The 27652-nt window shown below is 48.1% G+C and overlaps 1 protein-coding gene across 1 annotated transcript; it reads left to right on the top strand.

Annotated features, from left to right (window-relative positions):
• The first annotated feature begins 5666 nt into the window (after window positions 1-5666).
• Window positions 5667-20460, top strand: LPAR5 (lysophosphatidic acid receptor 5). Its single transcript, XM_030471667.1, is given in 8 exon segments — window positions 5667-6330; window positions 6333-6373; window positions 6375-6431; window positions 6433-6669; window positions 6671-6801; window positions 6803-7035; window positions 15317-15324; window positions 20449-20460. Coding segments are annotated over 6 exon segments (1107 nt in total). The 5' UTR covers window positions 5667-5747; the 3' UTR covers window positions 6861-7035; window positions 15317-15324; window positions 20449-20460.
• Window positions 20461-27652: the final 7192 nt, after the last annotated feature.

Raw genomic sequence — 27652 nt, 5'->3', positions numbered from 1 at the left:
TCATCGTGAGGAGGAGGACTGTGGTACCATTGCCTCCTTACACAGTTGTTGACTTGAGACCTCTGAGCAGCTTTCATGTGGAGCAATGAATACGTGAGGTTCTTTTACAGGCAGACACAAAGAACATGGCCTGTGGCTCTCAGACATTAACCAACAAGGATAATCCAACCAGTTTCAGCTCCCTGATACCAACCTGCTTTACTCTTAGCTTTCCTTTTCAGTGAAGGAATCACAGATTCACAGGCTGGTTTGGGTTGGAAGGGACTTGAAAGCTCATCCAGTTCCAACCCCCTGCCACGGGCAGGGACATCTCCCACTAGATGAGGTTGCTCCAAGCCCCTGTGTCCAACCTGGCCTTGAACACTGCCAGGGATGGGGCAGCCGCAGCTTCTCTGGGCACCCTGTGCCAGCGCCTCAGCACCCTCACAGTAAAGAGCTTCTGCCTAAGATCTCATCTCAATCTCCCCTCCGTCAGCTTAAAGCAATGACCTTTTAATGGTAAAGGGGCAGTCAAAACAGTACCTGCAGAGGTCTGCAGAGAAATGCTTTGTTCCCACAGCTTTGTCTTTCCACAGACCGCATATGTACACCTCTCATTTCAGGTCTCTGAGATCTTGACTACAGTATCTGTTATGTCAAATGTGAGACTCTCAGCTTAGTGTCAGTAACGCCACCATAGAAGATTCTTACTTCTGTGTTTAAATCCACCCACCAAAAAAAAATTCCCTTTAGAAAACTCCAATCTATTTTCTGCTCTCAATGATCTTTGCTGCCAGTTTAGAACTCTGCTGTTTGGTGTCTCAAAGGCTGACAGGCTCATATGTAAGGAAAGACCACTCAGAAAACAGAGAAAAGATGATAGTGGGCAAAACACTGAACAGATTTCTTGCACTGGTGTTCATGGCAGGAAAGCCTGAGAGATTTCCACAGCCAAAACTCTCTCTTAACTCCTTTAATCAAAGGACTTCCTTTGATCAAATGGTGGTAGGGATGGCTGTGGAGCAGCACGATGAACTAAGCAGTGTCTGAAACCACATAGCTCCTACCCCAGAGGTCAGAAAACAGCTGAAGGGTGGAAGACCTGACTAACTGTGGTGTAAAAACATTTGCCTAAAACTGCTTTTACAGGCTCACTTGCAGACACAGTTTGAGAAAAGGCTCTTGAGGGATTTCAGACCAGGGAGCTTGATATCTATGCTGAACAAATTATAAGCTATAATAAAGGAAAAAAATTGATTGCCATGCAGTAACATCTAATTACCAGGGAAGAGCCATCATAGCTTTTATAAAGGGATGCTGTGTCTCACAGTCCTTCTTTGAAGGAGTCAACAAGCACATGAACAGTGGCCCACGTGGATTTCCAAAAGGGCTCTCCACCAATGGTGCTTAAAGAAACTGAAATAAAAGGTGCTAACCTGGATAAAAAGTGCCTACAAGATAGGACAGAGAATGAAGGTAGATGCTTTGTTTTCACAGTGGAGTTGTAAAACACCAGTGCTGGGGCTTGGACTGTTTGACTTATTCATGATGGATGAATAATAATAAAATAACAAATATGTTGGAGAAATAAGATTATTCAAGTTAGAAAAGATGAGGCTTGGCTGTGAAAAACTGCAGAGGTTAAGAGAAGTGTGAGTGACTGGCCTCAAAATAACATCATCTAGCAAGTGGTGAGAAAAGACTATCTGAGCTGACCATTACCCTTTGCAAGTGAGATCTACACCTACTCAACTCAACTCATCAACATTGTGTATGCTTTGAGCACCCCACCACAAGGCTCACAAAGGCTGTAACAGAAGTGGAAAGGTGCTGAGAAGGGCAACAAGGATGTTCAAAAGAACAGAACAGCTCCTCTGTGAGGAACAACTATGAAGACAAGGACCCTTTTGCCTCAAAAAAAACCCAACAAAACCCAAAACAAAACAAAAAGAAGTTACTGAAGGGAATATGGCAGATATTTATAAAACCACCAGTGATAAGGTGAAGGTGAATAGGGACATTTTTACCACTGTCTCTTCCAGCACTAAAACTAGGAACTGAATCTAGCAGGTGGTGATTCAAATAATAGTACACAGAAGTGGTTCTTCACCTGAGACGCAATTAGGCTTTGCCACTGAATGTTGTAGATGGTAAATTTTACACTGACTTTTCTCAGAAAATCATGAAAGAAAAGTTCCCTCAAGAGTTCTTTATCGAATAGCTCCTCTTGAACAGCTTGTCTGTGGAGGTAAGTCACCTTCACCTGGCACCTGGCTGGTCTGGGCACACGAGTTAGAGAAAGTTATGGTCTTTCACAGAGACTCAGTCTCACTCACTTTATCTCAGTCAAAATCCTTGAGATTTGTTGAGGCATTTAATCACTTCACTTGAAACCAACATTCTTGCACATTTGCCTTATCTTGCTGGATTATCTTATACTTTAAACTCAAGCAAGTCTTCACACAAAGTTTTCATCCACCAAGAAGGGTGAAATCCACCCAGATGTATCTTGACAAACCAATAGAAGTTCCTCTAAGAAACCTGTCTTGATGGTGGACCTGCCCGACAACACAAAAGGATGGGCAATTTGCTAGCTGTCCGCTCTCTCGTATTAGACTTCCATTTTCATCATTTAACATATTGTTGGCAGAATGAATCTTTTCCTATCTATGAGGTCAGCACGCACTTATGTCTTAACAGATCCTCTCTCTAGATCTGCACATTGCCCTACAATGCCATCTAAAAGGTCTGACGTGCTTGTCATAGTTGCTGAGTAGCTTCTTCTTCCAGTAATATCAACCTTATGTAAAGATTTCCTCTAGACAGAAAATTCTACTTTCCTTTTGAAGTAAATCACAATCTATGCGGGCTCTGTGAGGGAGCCCCTATCTAACCCCTGCAAACAGCTGTGGGGGAACTGTGTCATACTTACCAACCCCTCCTCCACTGTGACAGCTTTGAGAGCAGATGTCTGGGTTTAGGATCAAGGAATAATTAAGACATTCTCTAGCTTAACTAAGACTAGTCTCTAGTCTCTAGGGGCAGCTATGAAATCGGACGAGGTTACTCTGGACTTTACAGAGTCTGGTCTTGAAAACTTCCAAGGATGGAGGCTCCACAACGTCTCTAGGAAATCTGTTGCAATGCCTGATTGTCTTCTCAGTGAAAACAATTTGCCCTATATCCATTCTGAGTCACTGTTACGTCAATTTATGTCCATTGCTTCTTGTTCCCCTGCGATGCCTTACTGTGAGCAGATAACTCTGCTTTCAGTAGCCAACCTGCAGGTATGGGGAGTATGGTGGGTTAACCTTGGCTGGACACTAGGTGCCCACCAAGCTGCTCTATCACTTCGCTTCTCAAATGGACAGGGGAGAAAAGTACCGCAAAAGACTCACGGGTTAAGTACAGGGAGATTGCTCAGCAATTACTGTCACAGGCAAAAGTGACACAACTTGGGGAAATGAGTTTAATTTATTAGCAATCAAATCAGAGTACGATAATAAGAAATAAAACCAAACCTTAAAACACCTCCCCTCTACTCCTCCCTTCTTCCTGGGCTCAACTTTACTCCTGATTTTCTTTGCTTTCTCCCCCCAGCAGCACAGGGGGATGGGAAGGGGGGTTGTGGTCAGTTCATCACAGATTGTCTCTGTTGCTCCTTCCTCCTCAGGGAAGGACTCCTCACACTCTTCCCTTGCTCCACTGTCGGGTCCCTCCCCCAGGAAACAGTTCTCCATGAACTTCTCCTACATGAGACCTTCCCACGTGCTGCAGTTCTTCATGAACTGCTCCAGCGTGGGTCCCTTCCATGGGTGCATCCTTCAGAACAGGCTGCTCCAGGCTGGGTCCCCTGCAGGGTCACAACTCCTGCAGCAAACCTGCTCCAGCATGGGCTCCTCTCTCCACAGGGCCACAGGTCCTGCCAGGAGCTGCTCCAGCACCAGCTTACCACAGGTCACAACCTCCTTTAACCATCCCCCTGCTCTGGCATGGGGTCCTTCATGGGCTGCAGGGGGATATCTGGTCCACATGGACCTCCATGGGCAGCAGGGGGATATCTGCTCCACATGGACCTCCATGGGCTGCAGGGGGATATCTGCTCCACATGGACCTCCATGGGCTGCAGGGGGATATCTGCTCCACATGGACCTCCATGGGCTGCAGGGGGATATCTGCTCCACACGGATCTCCATGGGCTGCAGGGGGATATCTGCTCCACATGGACCTCCATGGGCTGCAGGGGCACAACCTGTCTGCACCACGGGCTGCAGGCAAATCTCTGCTCCAGCGCCTGGAGCAGCTCCTGCCCTCCTCCTTCACTGGCCTGAGTGTCTGCAGAGTTGTTGCTCTCACACATTCTCACTCCTCTGCTCTGGCTGCAATTGCTGTCATGCAGCAACTTGTCCCCTTCTTAAATATATTATCCCAGAGGAGATACCTCCATTGCTGATGGGCTCAGCCTTGGCCAGCAGCAGGTCCTTCTTGGATCCAGCTGGCATTGGCCTCTATCAGACACAGGGCAAGCTTCCAGCAGCTTCTCACAGAAGCCAAGCCTGTCACCAAAACCTTGCCAGGGCAAACCCAATACGGATATTACATTACATCGCCTGGAGCCTTGCCTTCTCCAGCTCAGTTCCCTCAGCATCTCCTCATGGGGCAAGTGCTCCAGGCCTCCAGACCACTGAATCCCATGGCCCCTTCCTTCTTTACTGCGTGCTCCCTTACCTGGTTGTACTGGGTTTGTGGGACATGGACCGCAACATGCTTTACCATGCTGTAAGTAGGAAAATGACCTAAGGACATGCAATCCAAATAAGCACCACTAGTTCCATGCAAACAAGGAACTATATGAATATAAGCAATGTAAGGAACTCCAACTAGCTAGCACTCAGTTTTGTGTGGGTTGTTTAACCTAGGAAAAGGAGCTAGGGTGGAGTCAAGCCTAAGTTCTGAGTCAAGTCTAAGACTGAGTCAAGTTTAAGTCTAAGTCAAGTCTTTTTATCTGCCACGGATGTACAAAGTCCTGTTTCTCTGATATACAATAGTACACAGTTTTTATTTTCAATTCCTTCCAGTCAGCATATTCCCCTCAAAATGCCTGCTCTCTCCTTTTTCTTTCTCTCTCTCTCTTTTTCTGGACCTGCCTTGACTACTTTCGCTGTGTGCTCTTGTGCTGTTCCTTTCTTGCATACACGTGCCCTCAGCAGTGATCAAAGCAAAGTGCATTTTCTGAGGCTGAGCAATAAATGATTCTGTACAACAATTACCTTCTCTGTGCTCTGGCTTCTTCTGCCATGTAATTACTCACTTTTCTATTGACCGTTTTTCTTAGTCTTTTGGTTTCTTTGTGAGCTCTTTCTGCAGAAGCCACCATGGTTTTAACATTTCAAGAGATTTCCTCCTCTAACTTAAACTCTTCATTCTTGGTCTTCCACTCTGACCAGGAGTTGTGCTGGCAACTGGCAATGACCCTCCATCGCATCAGCATCCCCATAAGCACTGGAAAGAATTGCTGAACTAGAGGCAGAAGCTGACTCTAGGTGACTACATTACCATCCCTGCTAGATGACCACAGACCAGCAATTTAAAGCAGATTGGACGAAAGAGAGATGTGCCCAGCTACCTCCCAGGTGCAGATAAGGGGAATGATCAGCTCATGGCTTCTTAGAGGGGAATGACTTGTCTCAGAGCTTTTCTTTGTGCCTCCTTAGCCCACCAGCAGGCTCAGCCATCTCAGCATCACCCTCCTCTGATCCACGCTTGGCATGTCAGCTTCCAATACATCTCAGACATGCAAGGATTACACCTTCAACCACCACCTCCTCCTGCCTGGCTACATCTTGATATTCATTACGGGTTTGATGCTGAATGTGATGGCCCTATGGATATTCATCCGCTACCTGCGCCTGAAGTCTGTAGTGATGATCTACATGTTCAACCTGGCCATGAGCGACCTCACCTTCACACTCCCTCTGCCACTGCGCCTCTACTACTATTCTAACCACCACTGGCCTTTTGGTAACACCCTGTGCCAGGTCTCTGGCTCTGTCTTCCAGATCAACATGTATGGTAGCTGCCTCTTCCTCATGTGCATCAATCTGGATCGCTATGTTGCCATTGTCCACCCACTTCGCTGGCGGCACCTGCGGCGCCCCAAGGTGGCCAAGCTTCTTTGCCTGATTGTCTGGGTTCTAATCTTCACAGGCTCCATCCCCACAGCCATAGTCCACAAGCAAAACCACTGTGAGGCACAGAACAAGACCATTTATCTGTGCTTTGAAAGCTTTAGTGACAACATTTGGCAGAATAACCTCTTCCCCCTAGTTGTCTTGGCTGAAATCTTAGGGTTTTCTTGCCTCTCAGCTCTGTGACATACTGCTCGATTCGGATTCTTTAAAAAGCTCTACCAGAACAGCCAGACGAAGACCCTGCGACAGCAGAAGACGGTCCCGTCTCCTGTTGGTCAATCTGGTCATCTTCATCATCTGCTTTGTGCCCTACAACACTACGCTGGCAGTCTATGGGATGATAAAGGCCCAGGTGATTAAGGTTGAGAAAGAAACAAAGGCCTCTGTCCGCCAAGTGTTAATTACGACAATGCTGTTGGCCAGCATGAATTGCACACTGGACCCCTTGATCTACTACTTCAGTACTGAGGGTTTCCGTAACACCTTTAAGAAATTGCGGGCGGGGACAAGCCTGGGACTCAGATACAGTAGTGCTTAAGAATCAAGTTGTGGAGAATAAGCCAACCCGAGACAATGCTGTCTCAAAAGTAAAACAGTTCCCAACTGAAAACTTTATCCATCCAGTGATCTGTGCCACCACTTCCTACTGCAGTATTTTTGAATGGCCCTATTGAGGACTCAGAAATATAAGCACAGAAAAGTCATACCATTGCAGAGTCACCCTTATCAATAATTACAGCTCAGGTAACTTAGCAAACTGTTTGAGGGAGCACAGCAGACTGTGTGTGTATGTGGGTGAAGGTGATGATACAAACCTGAAGGATGAAAGGCTGTTTTGAATAAACAGAGATGTCTTGGTGACATGGTTCACCTCACTCTTTTGGTACAGGAAACGTAAGGGAACAAGGACTTTGAAACAAACCTAGTATGCTTCAATTTGAGTCTTGAGTCCAGCTTGGGGCACCTAAGTAAGTGTCTAATTTTCCAGAAGAATTGAAACATTTAGCAACCCTTGTTGGGGTCAAAAAGGACAGTTGAGTGTTTAGTACTCTTCAGAAAACAGTTCCTAATTGTATAGTAAGTCACAACCTTAGCAAAGCAACTTTTAGGAGGTATGTCAAATGTGCTTGTGCAGCAGTACACACACATGCAGCACAATGGCTATACATTTTCCTAAAGCAAAATGGCTTGGGAAACACTAGCATACTTAAAAATATACCCGTCATTCATAATGGCCCCAGAAAAAAAGAGAGGATACCAATACTGTTGTCATTTCTGAAGCTCACACTAACGTTAGCGTTTTGCACTTTCTTGTTGCTCGGCCACACGGTAATTGATTTCAGGTCTGAGTGATTTTCACTATTTAGAAGAAATGATGTCACAGAATGAGGCTGCGGTGAAATGTATTTGCTTGCACTGTTTGTACATTCTTCTTCAGCCCGCACTCTATGTGAAAGCCCTATAAATCTTCCCAGAAGAGAGATCCAGCTGTACACAGGCAGTGCCAGAAACCTGTTATTCACTCCTGCTAGTGAACAGGGCAGTTGCCTTTCCACTTGCGCTGTAAAACAGCCTCTTTGTGGCTTCCAGCAGGACTTAAGCTACCCCTGTTAAAGGAGAGGGAAGGGAAAATGACATGAAGTGCAGTTCAGAGTAAAGTCCTAGTTCTTACACTTCTAAATTAGCAATGATTCTCATTTGAATTCCCTACCTCATAACTCCTGTGCTATGTATTGTAATGCATCATGGTTTTGTGTTACAAAATACAGTTTAAGGGACACAGCATTTTAAATCCATCTTTCCAGTCTCCCTTGAAGAGGCTTCTACAGGCAACTGTAGAAGCAGGTCTTCAGAAAGACCTGTAGAAGATGATAAGCCTCTCTGCAGGGAGAATGTTGTGCCACAGGCTGCCCTGGGAGACATATGCCCTAAGTATGCCAGCTCCATCCCTTCTGAGCCTTGCAGCCAGCCAGCCAGCCAACCAGCCTTGAAATATATCTGCAAATGAAGGACGTTTAATGGTGTCTGGGAGATGCAGCGAGGGAGGTGGAGGAGGGCTTGCAGGGCATTAGGTATTTCTATTTTGAAAACTCAGGACTGCCATGTGAATGTGAATCATTTGTGACATAGTACAGCTAGAGACAACAGAGCTGTGTGCGTATCTTCTGCTAGGGTCTGTTGTTACCCTTTTGTTCTGGGATTTACAGGGTAGTGAAATGGTATTACAGTAGCTGCACTGATGCCCATTTCCACATCTTCCTCTGCCTTCATCTTTCCTGCCTTCCTCTTTCCTAGACCCCTTTCTTTGCCCCTGTTCCTCTGGTCCTTTCTCCCTTCCCCAGATCTAATACACCATGTACCTAAGCATCAATACAACGCCTTCACTGCTATGTTATCTTCCCTACCCAGAGAAACTAATTTTTTTCTTTCCTTTTATCTTGGCTAGAGCACTGTGATAAATTTATGAGAAGATTTGGGCTGGAAGGAACCTCTGGAGGTCTCTACCTGCACTCCCTGCTCACAGCACGTTGCTGGGGGCAGTGAGGGCTGGATGCCCCCCAAAAGAACAGCAGCTAAGAGCCAGGCATGGTAACAAGGCAGGCAGAGGAAGGGGCTTTCGCAGCAAGGATAAGCATGCGAGCAAGGTGAGCAAGGCAAGTAAGGCAGGTACAGTGATGACAGCCAGGTTCAGCTGAGAATCCAGATCTCCAGACAAGCCTGTGGTGACGAGGCAGGTCCAAGGTCAAACTAAGAAGTCAAGTCAGCATCAGGATCAGCTCTAGAGGCAGTAACCAGGGTGACCCACAGTCCAGTGATCACTAGACAAGTCCATCCTGACAAAGCAGGTCTCAGGTCAAGTCAGGAAGCTGATTCATCAGTCTAGATCAACACAGGGCACAGTCAGGCACAGGCAAGACTGCTTGGGCAGGATGCAAGGGCAAGAACACCAGCTTAAAAGCAGCTCCTGGGGCAGGGGGTCAGTCCTGGCCGAGGCTCTAGCAGAGCTTTCTGGAAACTCTCCCCAAAGTCACCAGAGGAAAGGGGCAGCCCTCAGCGGCACTGTCTGACCTGGCCCCAAGCTCACATTGCCAAAGCCCCAGGAGCAGGGAGGATGCACTCAGCACCCCGAACTAGTTCAGGTTGCTCAGGACCTTGCCCAGGTGTCTTCTGAGCACCTCCAAGGATGGAGGTTCCACAGCATTCAGGGCACCCACAGCAGGGCTGAAACATGCCCTGGAGAGAGGTTTTCCCTAACACTCAGCAGGAATCTCCCTTTGCAAGTCATGGCTGTTGTCTCTTGTGCTTTCTCAGGGCCACTTCAAGCAGAGTTGGTCTCCATCTTCTCTTGGCAAGCTTGCCAAGTATGAATGAAATGTCAGGTGGCAGACACCACTCCTTTGGAAGAGGCTGCTCCTCTGCCAAAGTTTCAGCATCCTCCCCAAAACACAACACAGAACTTTTCAAAAAGAACATCAGAAAACATAATCTTTTCTTACAGTTTCATCCCTGAAAATAGCGGAACTATTTTTACCTGGAACATTTTATAAATATTCCACTTCCAGCAGAGGAAATTTTAGCTCAAATATTTTGACAAAATTATGAACAACTGAAAAGCTGATCTCTTAATGAGTCCCATGAAGCAGTTTAACAATAAAGGGGGCTGCTGATCATGCTACACCCAGCAGAAAAGCTCCTGACTTCGGGGTTCTGAAAGCTTTCCTTAATTGTTATACATAGGCAATGGTGTGCCCGGTGTGGGATGTTGTATTTTGTCCTTTGGGTTTTCAATCTGTTTCAGCTTGAATTGATTTCATTTCATTTTTGAGGATTGTAGTCAAATTTAATTGCTTTGGATTCTGGATATTTTTCCAGTCTGCCAGAGAGAACAAGTGTTAGGTAGGTCTCCTGCTTCTGCATTTTTGCCTTTGTTAGCCTGATTTTTTTATTCTGTCACGTGGTGATAAGAAGAGAACATGCATGTACTGTCTCTCAGGGAAATGAGTCACCCTATCGTGCTTTATAGCTTCTGTTTAATGAGTATGCATAACAAAAAATCCAAACAAACAGATCTGAAAGCCCTACGCTATGATGGAGTCCAACAATACTAATTGCTACAGAATAGAACCACTTTAAAGCATGGAAGAGGAACAAACTACACAAAGCAATCATATTCAGAAAAAGAAAGTTAAATACGAATATAAGCTCAGCAAAGCTTTTTCAACCTGTATAATTGACCCTTTACATCCTACTGCGGTAATTCTTGAATTAGTATTCTTGCTAAGAATGTTGGGGTAAAAGATACCATTTGCTGCTTCCCTGCACTTCATGTCATTCACAGATGTGAACATTAAACAAATGTCTTCTTATCAAGTATGACTAAACAAGTGAAAGGTCAGAGAGATGGCAAAAGAGCACAGAATGCTTATTCTATATGGATCAGACAGGGTATCTGTGAAAATGCATAAATGCATTCGCATTTAAAGTCTTTTGACTTCCAGAACAGACATAACAATCACTTCTGGAAATGGTTCCTTATTTGGATTATACAGAAACATATCATTATGACTATTAATCATGATCTTAAGTGTATTTTATACTTTATAGAAACCCACTGACGCTCTGGGTTCTGTAAGTCAGCTTGAAAAGATGTTTCAGAAGTCCCAGAACAAGCCAGACATAATCTTCAAATCCTTTTTACTACTGCTTTTATGCCTTCCACCACATACTGGCTGTACGCCTCCCACCGCTTGATGTATTCTTCCAACAAAACATGTATTTTGTATTACAGACGCCCCGAGCAACTTAATAGGTGCCTGCTTTGAGCTTGGGAGGATATCTCTCTGCCTCTGCTCTCCCCCCGCAGTCGCTGGGAGTTGAAACAGATGTCCTCCAGAGGTCCTTCCAACCTAAAAAACTGTGTGATTCTCTGACCTAGTGGTTTAGATGCTGATTTGCCATCCCAAGCATTTTTCAGCTCCTTCATTATCATTCCTTCTTAGAGCTGTTCTTGCTTGGATTACACTTTGCATACCCAGCCTGCCTTCCAGCTGCAGCTGGAGTCCTTGATCCTGTGGATCCTGTGGCTGACAGCATTAAGTCTAAGCTTCACGTTTCGTGAGTTCCTTTTGAAGCCTTTCTTTCAAACTCTTGTATTCTGCAATCCTAGCAGACTCTTGGCAGAGGCCAGGCTGTCACCGTGCTGGTAACTGCTGTACATCCTGCTGACCAAAATCGTCTCAGGGTTTCTTTGTGGTTTCTCACATTTCCATGTCATCCACTGTCTCTGCTCTTACACTCACAGAGCAATTTGGATTTGGATCATTTTTTGTTTGGCTTGTGCGACACCTTGCACAGTGAGATAGTAGTCTCTAAGGGCTCCTGAACAAAACAGGAAGAAATAGCATAATATCACTGAAGAACCTGCTCTGCTGCTAATTTTGTTCAAGGATATTTGGGAGTCTGGATGTGCTAAAGCCAGACACAGCTATCACTGCTTTAACCTATTTTACTCAGATAGTAAGAGTGACTAGGCAGCGGTGACCTAGTCTTCCTCCCTGCCCTGCAAATACTACACCTTGAAGCGCAGGCAGTCTCCACTTCAGTCCCTGAAATACAAGAGAACAAGAAAGTACTTTTCTCTGGGAGGGGATGGGCAGGAAGGAAAGGATCAAACTTTTCCCCACAAAGTGATGATAAAAGACGTTTTCTGACTCTGAGTGGAAAAAAAAAATACAAAGAAAAAAGAAGATAAAAACAGTACAGACATCACTGGGCTACAAAGCAACCTGTCACTGCATCAGGAATGGACTCAGATGACACGACCAAACCCTCAGCACAGTGTGACACCTGGAACAGCCTGTCCCAGCTTCAGAGGGACACCTGAAGGGTCTCAGCCTCTTCTTCTTTGCCCTCCTAGGAGCCTGTGTGGGTAAAACTCACCGAGCCAGATGTAGCCAGGGCCAGCTGAAATGAGAGGAAAGCTTTCACCAAAATTTCGTTGCGACCATCACCGTTTGCTTTCTTATTTGGGATAGTTGGGTTTATTTTTTAATCTGAAACAACAGAAGAACGTCCAAATCCGACACAACACGCACACGGCCGCAGCCACGCGTCCCTGGGCGGCCGCGCACATCAGCAGAGCCCCACGGCGGTGGGTACCAAAGCGGGAAGAGTCCCCTCCCGGAGCTCGGCGGAAGAAGCCGGCTGCAGCCTTCATTCCTCTCACATACACACACCCCTCCACGTTCCCCCGGTGCCGCTGCCGGCGGGAGGACGGCTCGAGCCGGGCGGAGCAGGCTGCTGCTGCCGCTCCCGCCCCACTCGCGCTCTCCGCGGCCAACAGCGGCCCCCGGCGGCGTCTGCCGCTCCTCGGAGCCGAACCGGCGGAACCCCCGGCAGGGGGGCTCCCGGCACACGGCCGAGGGGCGGCCATCCCCGGCGGCTCGGGGCGGGACCCCGGCGGGACCCCTCCCTCTTGCAGCACCGGCCCCTCCGAGGTGTCCCGAGGCAAAGCAGCGGGGCCGGGCCGAGGTCCCCCGCCGGTGCCCCCGAAAGAACGAGGCCGTCGAGCCTTGGGGGCGGATACCCGGAGGGGAAAAAGCAATTAAAAAATAAATGGTAATAAAGAAAAGCAGCTGTAAAGCAGAAGGAATTAAAGCTGCGAGTGGTTCTTCCCCAGGAGCGGGGGGAGAAGGGGAGTTAATTCTGTGGTCAAGGTAGCATCACCCCAGTACGAGATGAAGAATAGAGAAGCAACAACTATAAGAGAAAGCATTTGAAAGCAGTCTTGCCCTGCTCTGAGCTCTGAGACTTCCGCGAGGGCTTGACCTGGTCAGAGCCTGGCTGGTGCTGAACTCCCACATTCAGGGAGTGCTGCAATAGATGAAAACACACAGCTGGAAAAGGTCTCGCAGCCCTGCACTTTGGGTTCAGAAATGCCAGTTAGTTTTCTCCTTATGGACTCCTTGTGCCTAGGTGTCACGGTTGTCCTTGGTTACACAATAACAGATTGTTTTCCCCACCAAGTCCCTTCTTTGTTCTGTGTGTAGGAAGAACACGGTGCTCAGAAAGAGAAAAAAAAAAAAAAACAGTAGCTAGTTGATATTTTTCCTTATTTTTCTTTTTTTTCCCATATGCTGTATACAAGCCCATCAGGTATTTACTGCACATACCTGAACTCCATTCTGCAAACAGGGAGACTGTTCTTCTCCTGCTTTCCTGTAGTATTTATCATTGCTGCATCTAATGGCTTCGTAAATCTGAATTAACTTCTTTCTCCAGAGGCCCATAAGCCGATATGGTATTATTACCATTTTATAGGCAAGGAAACTTAGTAGCTAAAATGGATGTTCCAAATTACTTTGGGCGTCACTTTTCGGAGTGCTCTATAGCACGTATGCATTCTTTGTGTCGCTCCCACAGATTTCAGACACAAACATAAGACCTAAGCAATCCTGTGAATCAAACGCCGAAGTCCCCAGACAAGAGCCTTTATAAGAATGGGCACAGGAGCACTCGATTTTGGAAACAATTTGGTGTCTGTGCTGATGCCCAGTACGACCTGGGGGCTCTGGGGCAGAGGCAGGGGCTGTGAAGGTGGTAGCAAGGGGTTCACAAACACAGTGTTGCGAGGAGATGAATTTTTTCAGATGCTTCTACATCAGTGTGTGACATCTAGATAATGAGCAAGGGGAATTAGACGTTGTCATTGATAAGCATGCACTTGATATAATTAGCATTACAAAAAACCCGGTAGGACGATTTGCATAATTGCAGCGCTCAGTCCCCAGTTATGGCCTATTCAGAGGGGACAGGGAGGTTAAACGAAAAAAAGAAGTGTTGGGAAAACATGCTGCTATGGCTTAGGGACAGCAGTTGCTGCTGTACAGGAGCTGAAAGCATTGAGGTGTGCCTGCAGAATGGGAGAGGGGGGGATGCTCTGGGAGACCCGAATCTGGGTCCCGGGAGAGACCTGCATCTGGGAGACCCATGGGATAAAGGATGCCCCATTAGCACTTGTGGAAATTACCGGTGACAATTTCTAAGCAGGGCAAGGATCGGCGCTGCCATAAGCTGGCTTGGTTTTGGGGTGCCTTGTGATGGGCAGCAAGGTATATGTTGCTGGCCTGGGAATCAGAGGTTGTCTTCTTGACCTGGTTGCTTTATTTTTGCATCTAGAGAGTAACCCGAACCACCAATGGGCACACTTGGTGCTCCAAAAGGACCTGCCCCCAGAGGAGGGGAGTGGCATGGGGAGTTAGTCCAGAAGAAACCCAGTGACAGAAAAATACCAGTGAGATCTGGTGGCTGGTTGCACAAAGTTTATTACCTGGCAAGAGAGCCCATGGCTATAGCCAATGGGAAAATGACATCTTAGTTCAGGGGTAATATAAATGAGAAATTTAGAAAGTAAAAGGGTAAGACAGACAAAAAGGTGACATGGGTCATTCTGTCATTCTGCACTTTGTACTTTCTAATGGTGAGGGAAAAGAAAGCCAGTGGGTGAGACACTGTGACTTACTGGACAAGGAAGAATTAAATATAGGAGAAGCAATAGGAAAATTCTCCGGCTACTTAATTTAGAAATGGTATTTACTGACTTTAGCTGCTTCAGAATAACTGCCAGTAGCAATATATTGTCAATCTGATAAGCAGATCATTGCCACAGGCAGGGTGACATCAATGCTTCAAAGGGAAATGGTCAGACTCATCATTTGAGCTATTCTTGAAGCTTGGGAGGGCCCTATCATACATACAATTCTCCATTTTGCTTTCTTCAAACCTGACCCTGTGTTGCTGCTCTATTCCCTCCATGCTGTCCTTCCTGATGACATTTTCTAGACATGCAGTCTGAAAGTACTAAAGAAAACTACTCTCTTCCAAAACCTGAGGCACTTTGCACTGAAAACATGATTCAGCTGGGAGAGCAACTCCCCAGGGACACCAAAACATGGGATGAAGCTCATAATGCCTGCCTTTCCACCACTTCTGTTTTTGTCCTTGGGTTTGACTTCTGTAGCTCTCTGGTAGGGGGTAGCCTTCAACAATTTAAAACAATTTAAAAACAAAATGAAAATCAACTGTTTCCTACTGGCTTGGATTGAGCACAGGGACGGCGTTAGTGGCCCTAGGAAAAACCTCCTCAGTGCTGATGGTTGATCCGGCTGAGCTTTGTACCGCTTTTCTGCCGGTCTGGCTGAGCGGACTGGTGGGTGGGGATCTCAGTTACTTCTGTAGCTCTCTGGTAGGGGGTAGCCTTCAACAATTTAAACAATTTAAAAAACAAAATGAAAATCAACTGTTTCCTACTGGCTTGGATTGAGCACAGGGACGGCGTTAGTGGCCCTAGGAAATAACCTCCTCAGTGCTGATGGTTTGATCCGGCTGAGCTTTGTACCGCTTTTCCTGCCGGTCTGGCTGAGCGGACTGGTGGGTGGGGATCTCAGTTTGACAGACAGCTCTTCCTCACGCAGCTTCTGGTAGCTGCCAAGTGCTGTGGAGGGTAGTTGTCCTGCTTTATGTTTCACATTGCCAGGGTTGCCTGTGAGACGTCAGACACTGCACTGCAACAAAGCCTGAAAAGAACAGGAAAAGCTCTGAGATCTGTTGGAGAAGGTGCTTGTGCTCATCACCAGAGGAACATTTTGAGATGCTGACAGCACGGTGACCCTACCAATAACACATGATCTTCATAGCACTGTCTCTGCACTTGGATGCCAGGGAAAATGTCCAGAACAGCCTTTTGTCTCAGCTCTTTGGACTCGTGCCACAGTGACGGATGCTTTTGGAAGCTGAGATGGGGCTTTGCTTGTGTCTGAACCTGCAGCCACTTGGAGCTTACAGCTTCCCAATCTCACAAGTTGATACTCTTTGTCCTGCACCATACCTGCATCAAATCCATCTCAAGTTCCTTCCCCAAATAGCTTAGGAAGTGATTCCAGGGCTATAATTTGGAAGGGAAAGCTGTTCAAGGGAAGTCAGCATCTCTTTCTTATATTTTGTTGCTTCCATAGCTTGTCTGGGGGGATGGGGAGTGGTGCAGAGAATTAAAAGAAAATAAAAATCTCAATCATCCATAAAAAGGAGCAAATTACAATTACAGAAAGAGAGATTCCACATGGCTGTACATGCAACTACTGCAGGGTAAACTGGAAACTTTGTGGGTAAGGTGCAGGGTCCCTGTTTTGGGTGGCTGGTGAAGTTTATGTGGCTGTTGATGAAATAACAGTTTTAAAGATGGTAACATAAATACTTGAAGACCAATTTTAACATCTGACATTGTTCCTATATGCAGCTCTGTGGGGTTTCTTAATGCCATCCTTGTTTCTAGTTCAAGTCTAGGTGACTGCATCTGCCAGCAAACATACCAGGTGTTGTTATAAAGAGAGAAACACATCTAGAATGGCACACCTTGTAGGGCTCATTCATTCTCAGCCTGTCCCACTTCACCATCCATGGCATCACAGTCTTTGAAGAGGATGAGTAAAGGAGAAGAATCACAGCCTTCAACAGATTCTGGATGGACCGCATCCAGCTCTGGCATCCCAGTCATCTGCCCCATCAGCAATTCTGGTAAAACCCCTTATAGCCTGGGCGTAAGCCAGTGTGGAGGGCAGGTATGGTATCTGTAAGGGGAAGCGTGCAGAGCATGTAGGAATTAGGAAGAGGTACAGCACAGACCTTGGGAGCACCTCACCCTTTTTTATATAAAGAGCTTTCTATCTGGTCGGCTAACTCCCACCCCACCCTCCCCCCCCCCCCCCCAAAAAAAAAAAAACCCAACAAACAATAAAAGTTGGGTTTATAATCAAAGACTTCAAAAATGAGTTTTCATAAATGAGTCTTCATTCATGTGGTTCAGTCTCCGTGACGTTACCAAGGAGCCTGGAAATGGAGCAGATGAGGATGTGGGGACCAGGAGGGATACTCTTTTGCCCATAAGATGGTCACAGGATGTCCTTTATCAGCTGGTGAAGAAGGCAGATCTTTTTTTAGGAGTAACTCATTTGTGCTTTTTCATATGGAGAATGGCAGCTCAGAAGCTGCTGTAGAATCCCCTCCATCTTACTGGGTTTTTTTCCTTCTCTCCTTTAGCACTTCAGGGTAGCAGTGCTGCCAGCCTCAGCGTACCTGAATCATGACTCAGGAATGATGAGATGCAGGGACCTGAGGGTTTGCTTATGCCCCTAGAACAGGATCCATGCTGGTGCTTGCTTGGCCAGCTCCTTACCCACCCTTCCACTTCAAATCTCTTTGCTCGGTTATCCGAGTGCTTTTCCTGCTCTTTGGTCTATCACAGCTTGTTCTTTCCTATCTCCAGGAAGGGTTGTTACACCCTTCCCACCACTTTTAGCTCCCCTTTTCTCCTCATTTCACTGGCTCCTTACTCCTGCTTTCACCATAGCTCCCAAGCCTAGTGTGCTTGTTCGACGTGCCCATCTTCCCTCTCTCTAGGCCCTGCTTCACTACAGCTATTAGCCTTGACCTTTTTTTAACCTTGTGTATTCTGATTTTCAATCTAGCTATGTTTTTCACCCAGTCAAGGTTCTTTTCTCCCACTTCCACCCCTTCATTTTCCAGTAACTCCTGTCTTAATCCCTACACCAGTTCTAGTATCGCTAGGCTCCCTGCCCTCATCTATTCCCTGTGCTTCCCTTCCCCAAAGGACTTAACTGTCCTCCTTGCACTGAGCTGCTTCTCCTTCATCCTGAGTAGTGTCACTCTCATGCGAGGACAGCTCTCCTTCATACACTCCGGCTTCCTCCGAAGCAGCTGGGCTGGAGTTGTTCATAGTAAAGGGCTGTTCTTTTTAACATACACTTTTATGGTCTAAACCAAAATGTGTTTTTCTTTTTTTTTTCCCCTGAGTAAATTAAATGAAGCCATATTTTAAAAGAAAAGAATATGTAAAAAATCAGATGTAGGCAGACAGCCAGAATGAAAAATTTCAGCTTCAATCATAAAAGTTATAAGCAACTCAGTGTTTTATAGTGGGAATGCCCAGACAGTCTAATTCCAGCTCTGCTGTTAAGTCTCTCCTTCCAAAAAGCTGCAGTTTGAACTTGCCACTCTGGGATCGGTCACATCGCTGTCTCTGGTAGTTTCAGAATAAGGCGGGAACACAGCATTTGCTTTGCCTTAGATCACGCCTTCTCAGAAGCTTTGTCTGAATTGTGAGGCAGATGGAGACATGACGTCTGATAGCTGGAAACAGTTACTTCACACCCAAAGCCTGCAATATTTCTTTGGAAAGAGTGGGCAAACCTGGAACCTGGAGTTTTGCATAATATGGTTGGTCTGTGAGCAGTGCCACCAGTGTAAATAAACCCATTTAAAAACAGTCTTGTTACACCTCTAAAAATGGCTAATGTGGATGTGTTCAAACCTCGCCTAAGATGGACCATTTCAAATTGGTATAATTAATTTGGTGAGTTCTTAAAGTAAAGGATGAGGCACCTGTTAACTTAGTGCAACCAACCAGAGAGCCTCCAGGATGGTGTGGTTTGCTGCCGGGGAAACTAACGTTGCTCCTGTGCCTGCCTGCAGCATGCAGGTGCCCAGTGCAGCTACTGCCCCTGCAGCAATACAGCTCCTGCTCCCCAGGGCAGCAGCCCGGCTGCAGCACTTGTGCTGTTTCTCTGTGAAAGGTGCAAGATGAAAGCTGCATGGCACAGCACCTGCTGTGGGAGCTGAGGAGGACTGGAGGAGAGGAAGGAGGGCATGCAGAGAGGAGGAAACAGGCAGGGCAGGCAGGCCCTGAAAAGTGGGGTGCCCTGGAAGGGCTGAGGTTGGACTAGATTCCTTAGGTCAGACCTCCTCCTCCTGCAGCTGTTGTGCCATGAAGTGCTGGACTTCACACTGGAGCAGGCATCAAGCATGCACAATTTCTGCTCTGATAAACAACTTCTCCTGCGATAGGTCAGCAGTGGACAGCCAGGGGACAAGAGCACCCAAACTGCGACAATTCCCACTAAGTGAGCAGAGCGTGTGCCCAAACCACAGATCTATCCAATTAAAAGCCAGGCTCAGAGCAGTTTAAATTCCTCCTCTGCATTAGGTGTTCTCGGTGCTTTACTAAGCAGATGTAACGTTGATCTAAATGTGTCACGTGCAGATGGTGTAGTACAGACCACACATTGCAAACTAAAGCTCCATGTTAGCTCAGCTTGGCACGACCTCACTTGTGCCTTCACTAAAAGAAGTGAAAGACAGCCCTCTTTGCAAGGACCCAGGCTAGAGACCTGCTTTAGTGAGTGCCTGAGTACACGGAAACGTGAAAAACAGCAAGAGGGAAGGATTCTCAAAAGGACTTGGAGCTTCCAGGCTTCGAGTCCAGAGCTCCCCTCTCCGAGACCACAGAGCGCTGAGTGCATTTGCCTGCTTGCTTGTTTCTAACCGATGCCAGATCATCTGAGAACATAATACATGACAGGCAGAAGAAAACGCACAGCACTTTGTAGGCTGCATCCTCTGCCGCAGCCCTGCGCTCCCCTGCAGACGCTTTCCCTCCTGCTAACAGCTCTGCTGCAGGGGGACTCCCAGTAAAACACAGAGTTTGCCAGGAGGGCTCCTGCATCCGGTGCCGGAAAGCCACCAGACAAAGGGACCACACCTTGCCAGCACTGCCAGTGTCAGTGACCGGCAGCCACTGGGTACACAGCCATAGGCATGCTCCTGGGTGACCCCTTCTCCGGTTCACCCGCATGAGGCCCGATAGCCTTCACCGTGAAGCAGCAGCAGTGGGTTTCTCACTGGGAAAACAGAATCCTTCCCGCCCTTCGTCACAGCGGTGTCCAAACTTGCTGCTGCTGCTGCTCTGAAACCTCAGGCCTGTGTGTGTTCTATGGGGACCTGCCTGAATGGATGTGGGCGCCTTCACTGCGTACCACCCTTGTAGCGCCAAGGAAACGCCTTGCTGCCATGCCACCGCCTATTCCTGTTTCCCAGACCACCTAGGAACTTTAAATACACAAAGTCTATGATTTTGGAGCCTGTTTGGAGTACAGGAAATCACAGGGGTTTGGGTTCTTCTCTGTATACAAACCTTTTGCATGTTGTTATTTCAGCTTTTGGGGTTTACGCTTTCTATTCCTCCCTTAGGTATTGAGACACTTTTGCTGGCTTTAGCAATAAGTAATCATTGGAAGTGCAGAGCCATACTTGTAAGGATGGGTGGTGTGTCCAGTAAAACCACCAAGCAGCTACAAAAGGCTACCATGAGCGAGTAATAAACGTTAAACACAACACAAAAGCACAAAAGCAGCAATGGGGCTGAAAGCAAAACCTGAAGGCAACAGTAAAAACTGTGTTCAGAAGTATTTACAGTCATATGAGCAGACGGCAAGATGAGGAGTTATCTCCCATAGCAGATGTGCGATAATGCAGATGTGAGTAGATAGCCAATGCTTTCCATGAGCTGACCAGAATGCGGCACGCAGTGCCCACGGCTGAAGAGCAGGAGCCCTTCCAGACAGCAGCATGGCACCCAGCTAAGGTGGCCACAAAGGCCGTGCCAGCACAGCCCCAGGCCCCATGGCAGCGGAGGCTCTGTCCAGACCGGGAATGGCCACATTGAACTTTGCCTTTGAGAGGCACGATGTGGTGCTCACTCTGGCTCTGTGCTTTCCTGCTGACCCAAAGCGGCCGTGGGACAGTGGGGAGCACCTGGGCAAGGGCAGCGGATGCTTGCTGAGGACTGAGTGGGGCAGGCACCAGGACAAGGGGCACCCCGGACGAAGCTCTACAATGGCATGGGGCCAAGGCTGGGGCAGCAGTGGGTGCGGGGGGCACCGGGCGAGGGTGAAGCCAGCACAGAGCCGGGCAGCGGGGCCAAGACGAGGCAGTGCCAAGGTGTTGCTGGGGGCTGGGGGAAGCCCGGCCGGGAGGCAGCCGAGCCGCGCTGAGCCGAGCCAAGCTGGGCCGCCGAGGTCCGGCCAATGGGGTCAGGCCTCAGCCGCAGATATTATGGGATGGCGAGGCCCGGGGGGGGGTGTGTGTGTCTGTCTGTGCAGGAGGTGAGGGCAAGCGGTGGGTATTATGGGATGTCGAGGCCGTCTGCAGCGGGGGAGGGCGAGCCAAGCCGCGACTATTATGGGATGGCGAGGCCTCCCGCGACCAGAGGGGGGCAGGTGGGTGGCGGGGAGTATTATGGGATGGCGGCAGGCCCTGCTTGCCGCTGGGGGAGTATTATGGGATGAGGATGCCCCATAAGGCGATGGGGGGGGGGGGTGGAGGAAGAGAGAAGCAGGCGGCTATTATGGGATGGCAGGGCCTGCGCCGCAGCCGGTGTGAGGGGAGTATTATGGGATGGCACCATTCCCTGCGCGTGTGGCCGGGGCGACTATTATGGGATGCCTCCCTACCTAGGGCGGGCTGCCTCCCTGGGAAATATTATGGGATGCGGCGGACAGAGGAGAGGGAGGGAGGGAGAGAGAGGGTTATTATGGGATGCCGGTGCAGAGCTGCTGCCTCAGACACCCCGCGGCCCCGCTGCCTGCCCCGGCCCCCCCCTCCCCCCCGCCATCAGTCAAAAGCGATAGAGCCGGCGGGGTATTATGGGCTGGCTGCTCCAAAGGTGTGGGCATTGGGGGTGGGGTGGGGGGGTGGTTGCTATGGAGCGTTTCCCGTGGGTGGCTATTATGGGATGGAGTCGCCTTTTGTGAACTATTATGGGATGCGGCCGGCTCGGCAGGGTGGGGCCGCCCAGGAGGGCTGCGGGGGGCAGTGCGGGGAGGCGGGAGGGGGCACACGCCGTCGGGCACGGGCAGAGGCGAAACGGCATGTGGGTCCCACGGAAAGCCTCGGGTGGGTCCGCGCCTCCAGCAGCCGGCGGGCTGCTGCTGGCTCGCAGGGCAAATTGTGTTAACCTGCGTGGTTGAGGCAGGGGAAGAACACACAGCCCGTCAAAACTGGGGCTCCAGAGCATCCCAGCGACTTGCAGTAGCTTAAACAGTCCTGGGCTCCTAGGACAAGACAGACAAGGAGCTGCTGGAGAGGGTCCAGTGGAGGCCACAAGGATGCTCAGGGGTCTGCAGCGTCTCTCGTTTGAAGAGAGACTGTGGGAGCTGGGTCGGGTTAGCCAGAGAAGAGCAGACTGAGAGGGGATCTCATCAATGCCGATCAGTATTTCAAAGGCAGGTGCCGGGATGATGGTGCCAGACTCTTGTCAGTGGAGACCAGCGACAGGACAAGGAGCGATGGCCATAAACTAAAACACAAGCTTCACCTCAACATGAGGAAGAACTTCTTTGTGTTGAGGGTGGCAGAGCACTGGCACCCTCAGCTTGCCCGGGGGGGGTGTGTGTGGAGCCTCCCTTTCTGGAGACATTCAAACCTACCATGGACATGTTCCTGTGTGAGCTGCTCTGGGTGGCCCTGCCTCGGCAGGGGGTAGGACCTGGTGATCTCCAGAGCTCCCTTCTAACCCTAAAGATTCTGTGAAACGTTGGTCCCAAATGTATCTTCTTCAAGAAAAAACCTTGTTGCATCAGTCCAAGTGTCAGAAAGCTGGGAGCTGGCAACTTAGAGAACCATGCCCATGCATGGCACAGAGCAAGACCCATCCCCGAGTAGTCCATCTCAGAGCAGGACCTGATACGTGACCATTGGTTTCTGCACTGAGGGCATGGCCCCAGGTTTACCTGCTTGGTTGCTGCCTGTTAGGGGTCAAGAGAAAACCTCCTCCAGACACCCATGGCTCAAGCGGCTTTGCAAACCTCCGGGTGGTTTTGAGCTGAAGTGACTTAGTAGGTGTCACCACTGAGATTTGAGCCCTGTATGTCTTTTTCCTCTCAAGCAAGCCTGAGTCTGTCAGTCCTGCTCAGCAGCAGTGGGTTTCACACCCAGCCGAACGGGGTACACAACCTCTAGGTTAATTTGCGCTGTTCCCTGTAGCAGAGTTGTTGCTGGGTGCAGCACTGGAAATGCCTCTCCCAGATCCAGCTGGAGGTAGGAGATGAAAGAGAATTCTGTCCCAGCCCGTTTTTTTCAGTATTTCTGCTAACTGAGCCCAAGAGAAGATGTTTCAGTGATTTTTGCTAGCATGCACCAGCGTTAATACAAGATGCAGAATCAGGTACCACGGAATTGCAGTCCAGATAGCTTGAACCAGCAGGCTGTTACTGCAGTGCCTTTGAAACCACTTGCTTTTTCTCTGAGTGGATCCCACTGTTTGTTTCATCAAGAGGGGAGGAGGGCGTATCTATCTAAGGCACTTTAGAGAAATGGGAACCAAAAAATGGTAACTAACAATCCTTAACTTTTTTTTGTATTGCTTCCAGCCTTCGTTATTCACTGTATACAAAATGCTATGTTGCAATTCTATGTCTGGTAATGTTGCAAAGTCGATTTTTTACAATTGCAAAATAACATTTGTTTCTTACTAAGTGCCTCTATCTTCAGAAAAAAAAAGAAGGTGAAGATAAAAATGGAAAATTCGAATCTGAATGTCTGGTGTCTGGCAAAGTTCTGAGTAACTGAAAACAAACTTGTGATGGAAAATGTCGAGCGACCTTAGCTATAGGTACCAGTACCAAGAATGTGGTGTTTTTTAAAGCAAGCAAACTAGCAAAGCATACAGAGATAGAGATCAGCCATTCAAATTTACAGGGGGCTGATCAGTCCCCAATCTTCTCTATCTCTCCCCCCACCTCAGTTCTCTGCCGCTAGCACTGCCTCATGCACGGTGCATGTCTGCCTGATGTGGTGTGGCTCTGCCTGCACAGCCATGCTGTTCACCCTGCCCCCTCCTTCTCCTGCCAGAACAGGAGACGAGGCTCATGACGAGCACAGAGCGAAGTCTGAACTGCTGCTCTTCTAACGGGAAGTAGATGCAGAGTCATGCTTGCATATGGGCAGTCCTCACCTAGGTGGCTGTTTGAGACTGGATCTGCTGTTAATACTTAGAATGTTGTTCCCAAAAAAGAAACACATGAGGTCTGTTCAGTGGTTCTTGGTCTTATCCTTGTTGTATACTCCCAAATTCTCCATGTGCATGTCTGTCTCTGCCTCTTGTTCCAGTGGCATTTGTTTGGTGCAGGAATAGCTTCTTGGACATGACAGGAATGGCTCTTGTCTCTTTTCTGCAAGATAAGGAGACTTTATTGGGTCATTTTCTTCCATGTCTGACACCAAAGCAAAGATACTTCCATTGTGTTAAACAAATAAGATCACACTTCACTGTGAAAAACAAGCAAAAAAATAGAAGGGGAGGGGGGCATGATGAAGAAAGCAACAATAAAAAAGGGTCATTTAGATCCATTAGATCCATTAGCTAGCTATGGAGATTTTGCAGAAATTTGAAAGTGGAGAATAGTATTCTGGGCAGAGGAAAGAGGTTTTTTGTGCTGGGAAAGACTGGCAGAATTCAGGACAGTTGGTTTGGCTGGTGTTGGGGACACAGGATTCTCACAGCATAGTTTAAAATGGGGGGGAGGAGGGTTGAAGAGACACAGACTCTGGGACAACAACTGAATATTGAGTGAAAGTTTGGACCAGTTTCTTACTAATTTCAAAGTAGAAGTTACTTATCTGGGACTTTGATACCCCTCCATCTCAGAATGGTCTAGGGCAAAATTCTCTTCCTTACAAAAGAAAAACAAAAGGCAAGCCTTCTCAGAAATCCTGAGAGCGTCAAGGTTACTTGGCAGAAGCTGTAAGACCTCAGCTCAGGGTCACAGCAAGCATCGATATGACCAGGAGAGCCTAGGGGGCTGCTGAATAGAAAACACAAGGGGTAAGTCCATTCACATGAGCTACAAATGGCCAAAACTAGGTGAAGGGAAGAAGTGAAATGTACCTGCAGCCTTTGAGGAACAGTATCACATTTACGGATACATCGGGTGATAGCAGTTTTACACAGATACTGAAAGATATTTTTTCATGTTACTGGTTGTATGTAACCTGACAAAACAGATATTACAGTCAGGCTAGAGCAACCCTCAGTCAGAGGAACAGCAAAAGCGATAAAGGGTGAAACAGAGGTATGCCTATATCCCAGAACCCAACTGAAGCAATACAGTGGCAGCCTCACAGCGTCCAGCACCTAAACCCATTAACACCTCTGCTTTGTTATTAGACATGAACGGAGCTAACAAAAAATAGCTCGAGAGACCATAAACTGAGCTTTAAGTTCACATTGTCTGCAGAACCAGCAAGTCATGCTTATAGTCTGTTATCTGTGTCCTACATACGAACAGTTCACGCTAGCTTGGAAAGTCACCCTTTCCAAAATGCTCTGGAGTCCCTTTCTCCCCCCACCCCTTGCCTCCCTCATGGGGCAGCACTGAAATATGCTGCACAGGTCGTCTCTGGCCTGCATCCTCTCCTGAGGGAGAACACCGAAGGAGTACCAGGGTCACGCTTGGCTCTTTTTGTTAGTTTGGAGAAACGTGTCTCTTTCGAAAGTGAAACTGAAAAAGGGCTGTGGGCCTGATAAAGACCTGGGCAGGAGAGGCTGCCTGTGCAGCAGAGGAAGGTGGGACAGGGACCTGGACTCTGAGCAACTCACCATGCACAAAACCACAGAAGTAACTGAGAGTCTGGGCCAGCACTGGAGCTGTGGGGGTATAGAGACCACTTCACCCAGTTCTCCTCTGGAGCAGAGCTGGGGGGAGGGTGTGGAGGGTCCTCTGTTTGGTTTGGATTTCCCTAACAAGAGCACAGCACTGACATGAAGGGATGTTGCAGGCATTTTTCCCCAAAAGAGGTGTGCTGAGGGCTTGTTAGGGGCATTAACACCCGTCAGCGGGTAGGGAAGGTTATATTACACAGATCTTGCTGTAATTGTTTCCAAGCCAAGTGCTATAAACTCAGAAGATTCAGTTAAACCAGGTAAGTAATCAAACCGCAGTAAGGTAGGGCAACTTGCAGGTTTAATGCAGCCAAATAGCTGGAAATCTGTTTCATGGTGTTACTATCAAAGGAAAACATTTAGAAATCTCTTTTTTTTTTTTTTTGAAATCCATTTAATCTACTTGGCCCTCACAAACACAAAAAAAACACCTTAATCATAATCACTTATATCCTGTATGGATTTTTTTTTTTTTAGAGTGAAAATTAAGGCATTTGCTGACTGAAAAACTTGAGTTACAAAGAAAAAGGAGGTGGAGGTGAGGTGGGGAACCTTGGGGGCATTCATGGTAAAAATGCATTCAAGTGTCATACAAAAAAGGGTTTCAGGGAAGCAGTGGCTCATTGGGAAGCTTGGCGCTTTCGTGACCAAAGTGCTACCAGTTGCCTAACCAGTAGCAAAGAGATAATAACCCCAGATCATAACCCTGCCAGCAAGAGTGTCAGGGAGCACCTGCAGAGGCAGCCCCAGTAACTAACCCCCTTCAGTCATAGAATCATAGAATGAACTCAGTTGGAAAAGACCTTTAAGATCATCAAGTCCAACCCTTCGCAGGGTCTTTACACCCATGTTGTAGCTCTCACCCTGCGGCCAAACCGGTAGAAGAGAGGTGTACACACAGAGTCCAGTTGGGGTTGGGGCCAGGCTGCTCAGCACAGGGAATTTGGTGTGGCTGTCTGCCTGGCTCCCGTTAGGGTTATGGCTGTCAGTGCACAAAGGAGGGAATGAAAAGTCCTACCGGGGTCCACATGAGTTTGGTGGCGGTGTTACCCACCATACATGTTTGTAGCGCTGTTATGCTTGATCCACATTGAGAGTGGATAGCATGTGTGGCTCTTTCCTACTGCTTTTTCTCTGTGGGATAAACAATAGCAGTGGTGTCATTCAGGCAAAGGTACACAGACAGGGATGGTGCACGTGTGTACCGTGGCTGGCTGGAGGGTCAATGGGATTTCTATGTGTGCCAGAAGGTGGGTAACGCAATGGCGTTTTGGGACATAGGGTCTGGTCTTCGCCAGTGAGGGGGGAAGGACATGCATGGGAGGGGCAGCTGCCTGCACATTTCATGTTGCAAGACCATGCCAGAGCACATGGTGTTGATGGGCACATGGGCGAGATGGCGAAGCTTGATAGTACCTCAACAGAGAGGTGCTGGCATGAGGAGGTGGGCCATCGGGGGCTGCACGTGCCAGTAGGGGAGAGGTGGCTGTTAGTCCGAGACACTCCAGCACTCAACAGAGGCAAGAGGATGGTGTTATGGAATACCTGCATGCCCGGTGTACATGTGGACACATTTTTGACGTGATCTGGCAGACACAGTGTGGATCATGGTGCAGGATCCGTGAATGACCTATTGCAGTCTGTAACTGTAAATCCTCTGATCGTATTCTGGGATGGATGTTTCACTGCATCAGGACAAAACGTGCATGTGAACCACCAGGCATGGGACAGCGGAGCTGTTTGTGTGAGGAGGAACCCAATGTCGACACCCAATGTGTTTACCAGGAGAGATGGACAGGACTGGGCCTCTTGGTTGAGATTAACAGTGTCATGACAATGCTAAACGGGGGATAGGCAGCATTATGGGATGTGATTTTAATGGGAAATGAATGATATGGTTGCACATGCATAA

The sequence above is a fragment of the Strigops habroptila genome, chromosome 2, assembly GCF_004027225.2.
Source record: "Strigops habroptila isolate Jane chromosome 2, bStrHab1.2.pri, whole genome shotgun sequence".
Lineage (NCBI taxonomy): Eukaryota > Metazoa > Chordata > Aves > Psittaciformes > Psittacidae > Strigops > Strigops habroptila.
The sequence above is the reverse complement of the archived record's forward strand: the minus strand, read 5'-3'. Positions and strand labels throughout refer to the sequence as shown.